This window comes from Wyeomyia smithii, chromosome 2 (assembly GCF_029784165.1).
Source record: "Wyeomyia smithii strain HCP4-BCI-WySm-NY-G18 chromosome 2, ASM2978416v1, whole genome shotgun sequence".
In the NCBI taxonomy this organism is placed as follows: domain Eukaryota; kingdom Metazoa; phylum Arthropoda; class Insecta; order Diptera; family Culicidae; genus Wyeomyia; species Wyeomyia smithii.
The window spans coordinates 137097143-137113050 of record NC_073695.1 but is presented as its reverse complement, the minus strand read 5'-3'; the positions used below and the strand labels follow the sequence as shown (position 1 = coordinate 137113050).

The window sequence follows — 15908 nt, the reverse complement described above, 5'->3', positions numbered from 1 at the left end:
TAGGAAAACAACCACTTTTGTGTTTCAACTCAGGATTAAGAGTGATTTTACTTTTCTCTTCAAGTTCACAGTTTAGTTCCTTAAAGCTAAGTTTCACTTCTAACTCTAGTACTACAGAATCGTGGGCTAGCTTGTTGACGCCGACACGATTGGTAAATAAAATACATAACATACAAACATACATACAAGCGTGCGCCACAAGTGCCCCAAGGCTTGAATGTTATTTGTTTACATTTTTAGCCATGTGCGCTCGTCGCGCTAGGCTTGGTATAGGTCTGGATACAGTGTGAAGCAATGAAATGAATGGGTTTATGCACTGGGACAAGCGCATTGACTCGGTTATGCAACTTATGAAGCTCAGAATAATTTATAGACGGGAACAAACATAACCCAGTTTTAACTGTTGGACATGTTCGTCCAACTTGTGGGAATGTTAAGGATTGGTTAATCGTTTTTTTTTTTCTGTATGGACTTCCTCACTGCGACCAGAATCGTAGATCTATTGTGAGATATGCCCGGGTGTCTGCTGTATCCCGCACTTCTGTTAATAGCAATACCGCTATTGAGAAGTGGCATGCTTATTATTATTGTTCATCAGTGCTTGTGTGTAATGTGATACTCTTCCTTACACGCTTACTGTTCTACTATACCGATACTCGTTCCACTTTGCAAATATCACCAATTATAATTCCCTGGAGAAGTTTCGTCGTGCGTCCTTCTGGCCAGTTTTATTGATAAGAGGGACTTATTTTTTGTAAAGATGAAGTCACGCAAAGGTATTGTGGTTTTCAGCGTAAAGGAAGGGTAACTGGTGGGGAGCCTGAGAATAAACCCATGCTCAAGTCCTTTTTGACATCGGGTGGCCTGGTTCTACTATGATTCGAACCCACGACCATCCGCTTGACAAAGCGGACTCTATAACCTTGCGGCTACGCAGCTCCTCCTTGGTTAATCGTTTTGGGTCTTGTGGGAAATCTTTAGTGGTTTGGTAATTATTTATTAACGTTTGCGTGTGGGAAACAAAGTAAGAATTTGCTTTGGTTTTTTCTTGGAAACTAGTGGGAAAAGGTTCTTTTGGATTTTGTTACTAATTCATGGTCTTGGGAAAGTTGAAAAAGGTTCTTTAATATATGACACCATCACACAGTGGGGCGACTCCATAGAAAGGCTGGCCAAGCAACAAAAGTGTCGATAAATGCGACAAAAACTTGGTTTTTACATAATTTTGGGGCGCTGAACACGAATTTGGCATCCATTTTTTGTTTGGAGACGTCCATAAAGCACGTAATCCAATTTTTAATATTTTTTGCACTCTTTTCCTTTTTTATAGAATTATATGATATTTGACCACAAGTAGTACCACCGGGTGTCTTTCTCATTGAAAAAAAAAATACGTAATTTATGGACGACCCCTCGAATTGAACAAATTTTGCCTAAATATATATACTTTTAAATTAACAAAAACAACATTAGTAATACAAACTAATTACAAATTGAAAAAGTCGTCATCATCATCATCTTCCGCTGTGATCGCATAAATCTTGTGTTGAATTGTTTCCAGAAAATTTGAAGTTCATTATACTTATCAGCAGGAAAAATTTCTTTCGCTGCAATTTTCATTTCTTCTAGTGATTTTCGATGTTTCATTGTTTCATATATATGTTATCTTCCCAATCCGGTTTCTATGGTTGAAAGAGGACATTTAAATACATGTATAACACCATGAATTGACAACTTACTAGATACAGTCAGGTTTTTTACGCGGTTTTTTATACGCGTTTTTTACGAGGTTTTTTTAAGCGGATTTTTTAATTAACGCGGTTTTCTTCACGCGGGTTTTTCAATTGACGCGGTTTTTTCTACGCGGATTTTTGAATTAACGCGGTTTTTTTACGCGGTACCGCGCTAATTCAAAAAAATTTTCACGAATTTCCGAATTAACGTGGGTATGGAACCAGAAACGTTTGAGTGTTTATCTAGCAAAAGACTTAGTCCAAAAAATACTCTCCGCCTACGAAAGATCCGGAATGACCGTCAAAGAGGACTGTTGAATTTAATTCTACCGGGATTTCCGAAATTATGATTCTCCAGTACGGAAATGAAACGCGTAATCCGTTAGAATGGGAGAATATAATTTTCCTGATAAGTAGATGTATAAATGGCATTAGGTTCTAGTTTCGACTCTTATATTTTAGGTTTAACAATTTTTAGGTTAATATATATATATATATATATATATATATATATATATATATATATATATATATATATATATATATATATATATATTTATATATATATATATATATATATATATATATATATATATATATATATATATATATATATATATATATATATATATATATATATATATATATATATATATATATATATATATATATATATATATATATATATATATATATATATATATATATATATATATATATATATATATATATATATATATATATATATATATATATATATATATATATATATATATATATATATATATATATATATATTATATATATATATATATGTATGTATCAAATTGTGTGACTCACGTTTAGTCTCCCTTTTAATATCTGGTATTATTCTGCTCTTGCTCTTCGCAGAAGTCCTAGAGCCCTTTAGGTAATTGCCTGATAGATTGGTGCACAAATTAGTTTAAACTTCATGTAATTTCCTTCGATTTCTCTTACCAGTAAGCACGTGAAGAAAGAGGTTATAAAATTGATTGAACCTCTGATTTAGTGTAGCTGTCAAGATCTAGATTAAGTTTACATAATAAGCATAGGTTTACAAATAATTATCAAGAAACTATTACCTAGCACTTTAATTTATATGATAATTTGTAGTAGTAGTAGGATTTAAGAAAATTAATTTGACACTCGGTAAATAGAAACGCGCAGCAACGGTTGATTCTCTTTTCTCTAATGATCGAGTGATCGTGCGTGATCTGCCCTTGACATTGCACTGACATACCTGCAGGGTTGGGAGAGATTAGTAGGTCAGCGCGCTGGCCAAATAGGGTTGGCCAACACTTCCCCCAGGGTACGTCAACTACCTGTTGACTTACTATTCGACGCGCTGAACGTCCAGAACTGCCAATTGTGTGACGGGTCGCTGATACACTCCATTAGCGGTACGTACGGTTGCAACTCGGACTTGGCCATCTCGGCTAGGAGTTGCGCTGATTATTTTTCCCTTCGGCCAGCAGTTTCGTGGAAGCTTGGGATCCACGATAACCACTACATCTCCAGCGACGATGGGTTTCACGGGATGAAACCATTTTGAGCGACGGGTAATCTCTGGCAAATAATCGTTGACCCATCGTTTCCAAAACTGGTTCGCGATGATTTGTGAGCAGCACCAATTCTGCTTCAGTACACGTCCGCTGCTGTCCAGAGTCACTAGGGGCTTTACACCGTTCGACGACCCCAGCAGAAAGTGGTTAGGTGTAAGAGCCGGGCCGGAATCATCGTCTACTGGAACATGCGTTAGTGGTCTCGAGTTCACGGTATTCTCGATTTCTCTTGGTCTCTTGGTTGCAATGACGGTCATCATGTTTACCTTTACGGTTCGTATCAACCGTTCCCAGCTTCCGCCCATGTGTGGAGCTTGCGGAGGGTTGAACACCCATTCGGTCTCGGTGTTCGTAAATTCGCGCATTATCAAATCGTGGTCGATGGATTCGTTAAGCTGTTGTAGCTCGCGTTGTGCACCGACAAAATTCGTTCCCCGGTCACTGTAAATGTTTCTAGGCTGACCACGCCGAGCGATGAAATTCTGAATTGCCATAATGCACGAGCTGGTGGTTAATGAGTGAACAATTTCAATGTGAATCGCCCGAACGGTGAGGCATGTGGCGAGCATTCCCCAGCGTTTTTCAACTCTTCGGCCAACGACAACTTCGATTGGGCCGAAGTAATCAATTCCCACATGCGTAAAGGGGCGTGAAAAGGCAGCAAGGCGACCGGGAGGCAGATCTGCCATTATGGGTGGCTTCGGTGACGTTTGGTCATTCTTGCATCTTTGACAGTTTCGGCGAGCTTGAAAATAGCAGGTGCGTAAACGACTGATTTGAAACTTTTGGCGTATTTCATTGATCACAGTTTCGTGATAGTGGTGGTGATATTTCTCATGGTAGTGTGACACAATTAAAGCAGTGATGTGGTGTTTTCGAGGTAAGATGATGGGTTTTTTAGCATCGTTCGTGGCAAACTGGCAGGCTCCTATTCTCGTTCTCATTCGCATCAGGCCGTTTTCATCCAAACACGGCATTAGTTTATACAGCGGGCTGGATTTTACAAGCACTCGATCGCTTTTTGTTGCATTACATAGAGCAAACCATTCCTGAGGGTAACCTACTCGTTGAGCAATAAGAAGTAGGTGTGTTTCAGCACAACACAGTTCACGTTTGGTGAGTTCTCCTGTCAGCATCGGTTCCTTTCAGCGCTTGGAACGACAGTTAGTGGGAAACCGTAGTACCCAAGCTGATACTCTTTTAAGGTGGTTCCAGCTGGAAAAATTTTCAACCTTGATGAATGGCTCTGGAATGGTGCAGTGGATGAGGCAGTTTGCCGTGAGCTCAACGTTAGTGGAATCATTGCGTATCGATATTTGTGGCCATGCGTCTGTCGTTGTCCAGAGAAAATCCGGCCCATTTAGCCATCTGCTTTCAGCGGATAAGTCAGGGCACCCAGCCCATTTTGTAGCGTCATCAGCAACGTTTAATTTACTTGGCACATAGCGCCATTCGCTTGCTTCTGTAGCTTCCAAGATTTCGGTTACTTTGAAGCCAACGAATTGGCTGTACCGGCGATGGTCGGAGTTAATCCAGCAAAGAACATCTCTGGAGTCCGACCAGTAGAATTTTTTCGTGATACCTATCGACAGCGTATCTAGAAGTGTTAGTGATAGTCGTGTTCCAATTACTGCCGCATGTAGTTCAAGACGAGGAACGGACGTGAGCTTCAAAGGTGCTACCTTCGTCTTGGAAGCGACAAGTGAGCAGTGAATCTTTCCGTCTTTGATAGTTCGCAGAAACGAAACGGCTGCCATTCCATTTTTCCCTGCATCAACTAACGTATGTAGCTGAATTTCATCGGCCTCGCTAACTGGAAAACTGGGGAAGTAACATCGGGCAATTTTGACATTCTCGACTTGTGGCAGCACGTTCAGCCATCCCTGCCATTTAGTGACTGCGTCGTCGTTTATCTCTTCGTCCCAATCGACGCCGGATCGCCAAATTTCCTGCAGCAGAAACTTCAAGTAAGAAAGAAAATGGGCGATCAACCCGAGCGGGTCGTATATGGACATCAGAATTCGTAACACTTCTCGTTTGGTGGGACGTTTTGTTCCTTTCAGTAGTGTCGCATCGTAGCGCGTCCAACCAATTTTAAAGGTGAAAAAATCTAAAGTTGTGTTCCACCACATCCCCAAAACTTTTTCGGCAGATAATTCCGAGGACAAATCCAGACATTTTTCTACTTGTCTCTCTTCATGTAGCGCTGTGGTAACTGCTCGTGAATTACTGAGCCAGTTCCTTATCTCAAATCCACCTTGTGCGTGCACGTGTTTAACGTCTTTAGCTACTCGAATCGCCTCTTCCTCGGACGCGACACTTATTAGCATATCATCAACATAGTGTGATTTCGTTATAGCTTCGTACGCTGTCGGAAACTCGGGTTTAAATCGCTCCGCGTTTAAATTTTTTGCGAATTGAGCGCTGCTTGGCGAACAGCATGCGCCAAATGTCATTACTCTCATGACGTAGGTTGAGAGGTTTTTATTCTCGTCTGTCCAGAAGAAGCACTGGTATTGTTGGTCTTCTTCGCGTATCAACACTTGGTGAAACATTTCACGTATGTCACCTGTTACTGCAATTGTATGCAATCGAAATCGTAGCAAAATCGCTAGGAGGGAGCATAACAAATCCGGCCCTTTCAACAGTGCAGAATTAAGCGATTTTCCATATGCTTTAGCAGCTGCGTCCCACACTATTCTAACTTTCCCGGGTTTGTTCGGGTTTGTGACTGGGAATATTGGTAAAAACCAGGCAGGGACGAAATTATATGTGGTTTCATCATCAGAGAGCTTACGAACGTACCCTTTAGCTATGAGATCGGCGATTTTCTGATTTAGTACAGTAGCTAGTTGGGGATCCTTCTGCATTCTTTTTTCCAACCCTTAATGGCGCCGTAATGCCATTTCACGACTGTTGGGGAGGCGTACCTCATCGTATCGCCAAAGCAATCCAGTCTCATATCGCTCGCCGTTAAAGCGCGTGAGTGTTTCTAGAAGGGGCTGTGCTCGCTCATCGTCGGACGATCGGAGTATTTTGTCTGTCTTGGCCGCTCCGAAACTGTCCAAAATGAAGTATTCTTTCACGGCTTGATGCAGATCCTCATCAGTTTGTTCGCTACACCCGTGTGCGTGAAACGTGTATTGAAAAGGACTGGGTATCGCATCAGGACGTATCGAACCGCATATGGTCCAACCAAGACGCGATTCCATGGCTATTGGCTGACCCAGTACTCCTTCACGGCTTTTTCTCGTTAGCCCCAGGTAACCATGGTTCGAACCGATCAGGATACGCGGTCGAATGTTGGTGAATGACTTGATAGGAACACCTCTAAGGTGAGGGTATAACTGCTGAAGCTCAGCCACATCCAGCGTTTGACATGGTAGCAGTAGCTGCTGTACGGTGCGGACATCTCGTAAAGCAAATCGTTTAGTTTCATTATGTTGCGGTGCAATTTACAGATTCACAACATGCGAACTATTCTCGGTGCGATGCGCTCCTCCTGTCCAACAGATGCATAGTGGTTTCACTGTCCCACCCAGCTGTAATTCGTCTGCTAGCTCTCCATCGAGTAATGTTACGTCTGAGCCCTCATCTAAAAAGGCATAGGTATGCACAGCTTTTTTGGGTCCAAAAAGTACTACCGGCATGTATCGGAAGAGGACAGAACTCGACGTTGTTCTATGAACGTTGAGTTTTGACCAGAGCTGCATGGTTACGGTTGAGAAGCTGGTTTAGCTTCACTTTGACTGTTAGACGTTGCTCTACCGCTGATTTGATCGTTGTGTAAAAGCTCGTGGTGTCGGTACGAACAGCCATCCTTTCCACATGGTTTGGCCTTACAGCTTCCTTTGTGCTGGCCAAGACATGTGCGGCAAAGCCCGAACTCTCTAACTACGGTCCATTTAGCGTCTCGCGGAAGTTCCCGGAATTGTTTACACCTATCCAGAGTTTTGCAACTATTTTTGCAAACCATACACGCCTGTTTCGCGAATTGTGACGCAGACTCTTTCGATGGTTTCAACATCTTATCTGGTTTCGGTTCACAATGTACAGTAGATTCCGAATGAACGTTCAAAAATGTATTTCCCTTTTTGTGGCGAAATTCGCTGCGTGACGGTGCCAAGTCAGGTAAAACGGTGGGAAATGAGACAGAGCTAGCTGCCTCTGCGAGAGAATAAATAAAATCGCTAAAAACTGCCAAGTTTACATGTGACTGCCCTTTCCGATGCTGCGCCCAGCTCAATTTAAGGGAAGCTGGTAATTTACTAACGAGCTGGTGTAAGAGCGTAACATTGTACATGTACTCCTCCAAGCCACATGATTCGACAGTTGCACAGAAATTTTGGACACTCACGGCAAAATCAACCAAAATTTCTAATTTGTCGTCTTGAATCGCTGGTAGTGCACTGATTTTTGCGATCAACGAATGTATTATCACTTCAGGTTGACCGTAAAGCATTCGGAGAGTATTAATTATGCCTTCCACATTACCCGGTTGCATAAGCCTGCACTTGACAGCTTCGTAAGCTTTCCCTTTTAAGCTTCGTTGCAATCGAATGAGATTTTCCTCTTCTGTAAATCCGCACATAGCTGTGGTGCTATTAAACATCGATAGGAAGATGGGCCAATCTTCGGGATTGCCGGAAAACAAGGGTAAATCTTTTGAAACGGCCTGACGGGCCGCTATCTGCGATCGAGAAATCTGGAAATCATCACAATCGTCTTCGATAAACGTTGAGTTTAAAGGAAATCGACCGTTGCGACTACTTTGCCCCGAATCAATAATCGGTTTGCCAAAACGCGTTGTATTTTGTCCCGAACGTTCGTCAGTTTGAAATTGCACTTGCGTTGATTGAGGAATCGCTGCAGGACAGAATCCTGACCGCCTTCGCTCTGATTGTTGGTATGGATTCGCTGGATTTAAATTCGTTACCAGTAATTGTTGGCGCCTGAATGGCAACGAGTTTTTTCCTACTTGTGGATGGGTATCGATCGAGCTACGGTGAATTGCTCCTTGTGTATAACGATCTTGCATTTCATGTTGGAGCGGCTCTTCTTGCTGTCGCTGATTGCGGCTCACTGAGCCAACCCATTCATCTACTCGACTTCGAGAAAGGATAGAGCTAGAGCATTGGCTTGATCTACCACTTTCATTAGCCAATTCCTCCAAAATTTTATATTTGTTGGCTAAGAAAGCCTCATACTTCTCGGCTTCTTCCTGTTCAGCGGCCCGCCGCCGTTCTGCTTGTTGCTTATCAAAGTTTCGTTTTTCTTCCAACATCATCAGCTGCAATCTAGCACGATTACGAGCGGACCGTTGAGACGACGTGCACGACATTTCAGAGAGCGATTTCTCTAACTCTATTTCGTGTAATCCATTCTCCGATGGTACGTGAAGATTCTCTCTTCTAGTGTTGTTTTGATGGTCGAGCTGAGAAGTCGACTCGGGTATTTTCGATTTGGACTGGCTACTTATCGGTCGTTGTGTGGACATTTGTATTGATATTTTTGGCGCTATCAGGCTCGCTGGATAGTTGGTCATTACTTGCAGCGGATCGGATTTCGCTGAAACAGCATCATCTCTAGATGTGTTAACTGCAGTGCTACGGCCAGGCTCCCTCAGAGACGAAGCGCGCTTGGGTTTGTGATTGCGTTCGGCATTTTTTAACGGTGAAGTTTTATTCGAAACTATCGTAGATCGCTGAGCCCACTGTGCGGTCTTGCAGTTAGTGCAGCTCCAGCTCTTGTTGACAACTTCGCTTGTAACTCCAACACAATCGTAGTGATGACATCCGTCGCATTGATCACATTTAACTATTTCGTCCGATTTGTCCTGATATTCACAACTCTTGCAGATTCGTCCGTCGACGATCATTTCGCTCTCGTCAACTAACACCACATCATCATTATCGTCACCACGTTTATCTTTTTTACCATCATTGACCTCATCACTTACGGCAGATAGCAATTTAGCACCTTTTCTACCACCGCCAGACTCTCGACCACGATTTGACATAGCGCTTGCGAACCGATAGATTTCGATAAACGAAAATTATATTATGTTGAAATTAATTCAACCGGGATTTCCGAAATTATGATTCTCCAGTACGGAAATGAAACGCGTAATCCGTTCGAATGGGAGAATATAATTTTCCTGATAAGTAGATGTATAAATGGCATTAGGTTCTAGTTTTGACTCTTATATTTTAGGTTTAACAATTTTTAGGTTAATATATGTATATATATATATATATATATATATATATATATATATATATATATATATATATATATATATATATATATATATATATATATATATATATATATATATATATATATATATATATATATATATATATATATATATATATATATATATATATATATATATATATATATATATATATATATATATATATATATATATATATATATATATATATATATATATATATATATATATATATATATATATATATATATATATATATATGTATCAAATTGTGCGACTCAAGTTTAGTCTCCCTTTTAATATCTGGTATTATTCTGCTTTTGCTCTTCGCAGAAGTCCTAGAGCCCTTTAGGTAATTGCCTGATAGATTGGTGCACAAATTAGTTTAAACTTCATGTAATTTCCTTCGATTTCTCTTACCAGTAAGCACGTGAAGAAAGAGGTTATAAAATTGGTTGAACCTCTGATTTAGTGTAGCTGTTAAGATCTAGATTAAGTTTACATAATAAGCATAGGTTTACAAATAATTATCAAGAAACTATTACCTAGCACTTTAATTTATAATAATAATTTGTAGTAGTAGTAGGATTTAAGAAAATTAATTTGACACTCGGTAAATAGAAACGCGCAGCAACGGTTGATTCTCTTTTCTCTAATGATCGAGTGATCGTGCGTGATCTGCCCTTGACATTGCACTGACATACCTGCAGGGTTGGGAGAGATTAGTAGGTCAGCGCGCTGGCCAAATAGGGTTGGCCAACAAGGAAAATTAAATACTGTATTAAATACTGGTTCTAGAGTGTCTCGGGCTTTTTCTAAAGCCCTTCTTGCTGCACTCCTTCACGCAGATTAAAAAAAAAAAACGTGGTTTTTTACGCGGATTTTTGAACTAACGCGTTTTTTACGCGGATTTTTGAATTAGCGCGGTTTTTTTACGCGGATTTTCGAATTAACGCGGTTTTTTACGCGTTTTTTTTTACGAGGTACGTATCCCCCGCGTAAAAAAAACTGACTGTATTGAATTAGGTGGTGCCGCTAAAGTTGAAGGCTTCATAATAAAATTCAACGAATTTATGAATTTGAAAACCAAGACACTGGAATGACACAACTTTCTAAATGAATACGAAAAGATGCGGAGGGCGACGCCTGTTCTTTGTTTTTTCTCATAAATCAAATTGTGTGCTTTACTTTTGTATGCAAACGAGTGTCAAGCAAAAGCAATTTTCAAACGGGCTATTGTTAGCTGGAGTTTGATGGTATGAATTTGCTGTTAGTATTTGACATTAGTATTTGGTATTAGTCATCGAAAGATACGATAGCTGAAATGAGGGGCCAAGTTGCTGTGAGTTGCTTCAAAAAGGTTTTCACTGTTGGGAGAAGGGCAAGAAGAATGTTTTGAAGGGGATCTGGTATGTCGAATGTTTTAAATATCCAGTCCACAATATCAGAAAAATTTATGAACCCTGTTTCTTTTATGTCTTCTGATCGAGAAATGGGTGCACGAGGGGTTTTTGGTGCCCCCGGAAGCGGTGGGTACTCCTGGTTTGATTTGAAATTAAAACCGGGGGGTACTTGCTTCGGTTTTTCTTCACCGCTTCCTTTTTGTGTTGTCTTATTGGTCATTCCGCTAGGGGTTATCTTACGACCTTTACGAGAAAGATTAGGAGAGTTGAGCATTCTCCTCTTCCTAGATCCCTCTGGCAAGGCATAGGAACACCCTTCGACGGGATCGTCAGATGTACCCTCATCGGTTGGCAAAAAGGAAAAGATGTTTCCTGTCGAGGGTGGCTCAGCCCTCTTAAGCATTTCTGCAAAAGAGCGCTTTGACCGTTCCTTAAGGGAACGCTCAATTTTTTCCTCACGCTGTTTGTACGCGGGACATGCCGGAAGGTCATGCCGAGTTCCCTCGCAATAAAGACACTTTTCAGTATCCCCACTGCAAGCGTTCTCAGCATGATTGCCTCCGCACTTGCTACAGCGTGCCTTGTTGCAGCAGTAGGTGGCTGTGTGACCTAACTGCTTACAGTTTTGGCAATGCATGACCCGCGGTACGAACAGGCGTACAGGTAGACGAACCCTGTCCAAGCGGACGTAGTTCGGCAGCGCGGATCCGGCGAATGTTACTCGGAAGGAATCCGAAGGGAGGAATTTCTTCTTCCCTTCTTCGATGGATACTGAATGCAATTGCTTGCAATCCAGTATCTTCACACTTTGCATCAAGGGGTTTTTAAAACAGCCAACTCCATGACGCAAAATGTCATCGACAGTGAGATTCCCCTCGGTAACCACACCGTCGATTTCTACATCCTTGGCAGGGATGTACACGCGATACTCTCTCGTGAAGAGCTCGTAGCCAGCAATTTCGTTTGCTTGCTTCAAGCTACGCACAACAACTCGCAGTTTGTTCGGCCTCACCTTCGTAATCTCGGTTACGGCCGAAAAATGTTTTGCCAGGTCTTTGCCAATTCGAATAATATTCAATGGCTTCTTTATGGGCCGGAAAAAAACAACGTAGGGACCTCCAGCGGCATCTGGGTAAGCTTTTACCCGTACTTCCGGTACTCTTGGTACAGGACTTGGCAAAGGGGGGGGCACAGGGGAAGGTAGGGGTGAGCTGATGGGAGAAATTTCAATTTCTTCCCCGTTTGTTTCCACCTCCAGGAAAAGTTGCACCTGCATGTCGTCCATTTTGCGGGAGCGTTACGCTCTACCGCACACAAACGATAAATATTCGAATATGGGGGGGGGGGGGCTTCAAGTAGTTGGTGTTAAATTTTAAAAACAATTTTTCAATCTACAATGGATCAAATAAAAAAAAAGACAGTAATACTAATTCTAATAACAATAGTAATAATAATAATAATGATAATAATAATTATAGTAATAATATTAATAATAACAATAATAATATCAATAATAATATTAATAATAATATTATAACATAGTAATAATATTGATAATAATAGTAAAAATTCTAAAGGTAATACGTCACCGAACGTCTAAGTCACGACCTCACGGCTGATAGTAGAATTAATCGAGCGTCTCCGCAGAACAAACAATGACGATCCAGCTTCGTGTTGAGACGCAGTGGCCGTGTCCTACACGCGACCTTGTAGATGCCACTTGTAGTTGACTTCCACTCGCTCGATCGTATGATGGTCCGTGCTGCTAGCGGGGTAACAGCGGTGCGGGAGAATTATTCTTGCTGATATATCAGCTGCGTATCGAATCACTGGCGGGGTAGCCTGCCCCTACCAGTGTGCAGATGTTTCTGCCGATATATAACAGGCTATTGTTATCGCGCAGCACAAGAACTAATCGACAAAAAAACACCCGCACGATAACTCGTGTATTGTTATTTTGCGAACTCAAACGGAGATAAACAATTTGCGTCTAATCGAGACGAAAGCAAAACAACGAATGTAAGCCTGTTTGTCCCATCAATGATTTTCCACGCATATTTAACCCACTTGACATTTTCTAATCAAATTCGTCCCACTAAACACTCGTTTGTTTGACTTGGAGCATGGGACAAATATGCGAAGAACGGGTTATCATTATGGAATTTCGAAATGGTATCTGGTAAACACCGGTAGGTTCGGATGATTGAAAGCAAAATCCTACGAATTGAGACCTCAACACGACTATGCACAATATAAGCTTGAAATTTTTGAATCCACTTCAACCAGGAGGAACAGTTGATTTGAGACAAGCAAATCGAACTACAAACGGAACTTCACGCACAACACTGGCTTAAGACGCGAGTAGCTTGTAGAATAAACCTTTACAATCCTTTGCAGCTCTTAGACAATTCGTTCGTAACTATTCTGCACTGTTCACTTCGATGAGAAATTTGAAAACATTACCTGGCATGAAACTTCTATGATGGAAAAGTTAACAAAAATGCCTTACAAACCGAACTGTCCAAATATTCTGTAAGTGAGAAGCAAACTTTCTAAAGTATGTTGCTAAACAACAATTGTTAATTTGTACATTTAAAGCTAGTGTCTGCAGATCTTAATGACGTAACATAACATCATACAACAATTAAAATCACTGCGAAAATACGAAAAATCATCCAACACTGCATGTGTATTTATTTTTTTCTCCATGACTGTATATCCCCACCCATATATATATATATATATATATATATATATATTAGGGTGGGTCGATTTTAAAATCGCTTAGGCACATATGATTTTCGGATTTTAGGGATCAAAATAAGATACTTTTCTCAAGAAACCATACCTCTAAAATGAATTCTGATGTCCCTTGTACTAACGTGTAGGTACCCAAAAGGTCTAATTTCAAAAAATCCTGTTTTGACCCATTTAGAGTGACCCAATCGAGTCCAAATGTATGACCGACCCCCACTAACTTTGTAGGGCTGACCCACCCATGCTAGTGTTATCCCCCTGGGACCCCCCTAGGGGGTCTCTCATACAAAAATATAAAAAAATATCAAAAAATCACCATTTTTGGCACTTTATATGACAAAAATCAGTGAAATGGCCATTATTCTTCCGCACAAATGAAGTTTCTAGGAAAAAAATGTTTTTTTTTTTGTTTTTAGATTTTTGTTTTCTCTTTAAAAATTTATTCGATCAGAACATAGGAAAGAAACTAAAAAATTATTGTTTGAAGTCCTTTTTTGGTTTCAACACTGGGCAATTTCGCACGGCTCTCTAATGTCGCCTCCATAACAGCCTCTACATTTTCCGATATTACTCGTTTGGAAACGCTAGCTAGCAGTTGAACGTGTTGTTCCGTTCCTCGTATATGTAATGGAATATGCGGATCAGTAAATGGTTAATCATCTTCATTTAAATATGCTATCAATGTTTCATACGGAATGATTCGCGTGAATGGTGGTTCAAATACGTTATTTTTATCAGTCAAATCGATCATTTTCGTGTAATCGAAGCAATGGAAGTTTATATCTGGTTTTTTATATTCTCTAAGTTCCGATGGGTCTTCAACATTGTCTCGATATCGTAAAATTTTCTTGATAGCAGAGTCGCGCACCTCTTTCCTATCATCAAACAACATTGATAGCAAGATATTTTCCGAATGTGCAAAATATGGATTATTTTTAATTACATGATTGACAACAGTGCGTAAATTTGGCTCCAGAAATTGTGCCCAAGTAATGTACTTGAAAAATAATACACTACCGTACACGACAGAGCTGTAATACTTGATATTAAAATACATTGGCACATAAACCTTAATTATAAATTCAACCAGAATTCTTTAATTTTTAGGTGGTTTTTTCATTGTCACATATAATCGTAATAATCTAGCGGCCTTGGTGAGCCAGCGAGAATGTACAATTTTCCCTGGTTTTATGTTAGCCAGATCCACAGAAACCACGCCATTAGAAATTGCATGTGCCATGTCGTATAAGTACTGCGAATCGGTGGAATATTCGTGCTGTTCTGCAACAGGAGGCATATTTTCCAACGCAATTCTCTGAAAGTCGCTCACCACCTAAAAATATATAATAATTAAATAAATTTATTATGATTTCACCATTCAAAATGTTAGAAAATTATAATAAATGAGTGATAGCAATGACTTACCGGAAGAGCTTCAGAATTTTCAATTTGCTTGCTTAGTTTCCCGGTTGTTGATGTTGGTCCAGTGGTGGATGATTTATCCAAAACCCTAAACAAATGTCGAAACGGAAGTTCGTTGAAGTGTAGAAGGCAAACAAACCAATGCAATGGTCTTTTTAGCAGCAATTCGAATCTTCGTATAATTCCACCGTGTGTGCCAGTGTTTGTTGGCTCACCGTCAGTGCATATGCCAATCAATGCATCCAGAGATATGTTTTTATCGTTGAAAAATTCATTCAATTTTGTTGTTTTGTATTCAGCACTTTCCTCTACCAGTCTTGCGTAACCAATCAATCGAGAATTCGGTTCTCTCAAAATAACAAGGTGAGGTTCTTTTACCATCCTACTATGATACTTACCATCAATTTTTTCTCTCGTATAAGTATCATCTTTTCTGCCGTCGAATGAAAACGCTATTAAACTGGAATCATCAAACCTTTTGCGGAGCACTATTCGTCTGCATTTCTCTCTTTCTCTACGAACTTTCGATTTATCCATGATGAGAGGTTCGCCATGCTGATCTTTCATTTCAAAATCTTTGAAAAGACTGGTTGCCAATGCTGACGCTACTCTATCAGACACACCAAATCTGTCACACATCAAGGCAAAGTTAAAACAATCGTATCTTTCTGTGTATTGTGAACTTTTGCTTCTATTCATAACATCTTCATCGACCGTCATCGGTACGTCTACGTATGTTGTATCATCGGGATCTTCGTATGTTGGCATTGTT

The 15908-nt window shown here is 40.3% G+C and overlaps 3 protein-coding genes and 1 long non-coding RNA gene across 4 annotated transcripts; all 4 read right to left on the bottom strand.

Moving 5' to 3' along the window:
* Positions 1-3087: 3087 nt before the first annotated feature.
* LOC129719965 (uncharacterized) lies at positions 3088-4293 on the bottom strand. Its single transcript, XM_055671371.1, has one exon. It carries the CDS (start codon positions 4291-4293, stop codon positions 3088-3090), a length of 1206 nt encoding a protein of 401 aa, XP_055527346.1.
* Positions 4294-4461: 168 nt separating this feature from the next.
* Positions 4462-5772, bottom strand: LOC129719964 (uncharacterized). Its single transcript, XM_055671370.1, has one exon. The coding sequence runs from the start codon at positions 5770-5772 to the stop codon at positions 4462-4464; it is 1311 nt and encodes a 436-aa protein (XP_055527345.1).
* A 4064-nt stretch (positions 5773-9836) lies between these two features.
* LOC129725754 (uncharacterized) lies at positions 9837-10300 on the bottom strand. The gene is made up of 3 exons (XR_008728168.1): positions 10100-10300; positions 9975-10041; positions 9837-9914 (listed from the first exon to the last, which is right to left on the bottom strand). It is a non-coding gene; the product is annotated as an uncharacterized LOC129725754 (long non-coding RNA).
* A 4079-nt stretch (positions 10301-14379) lies between these two features.
* On the bottom strand, positions 14380-15814 carry LOC129723093 (uncharacterized). Its single transcript, XM_055677059.1, has 2 exons — positions 15140-15814; positions 14380-15047 (listed from the first exon to the last, which is right to left on the bottom strand). The coding sequence occupies exons 1-2, from the start codon at positions 15773-15775 to the stop codon at positions 14811-14813; spliced, it is 873 nt and encodes a 290-aa protein (XP_055533034.1). The 5' UTR covers positions 15776-15814; the 3' UTR covers positions 14380-14810.
* Positions 15815-15908: the final 94 nt, after the last annotated feature.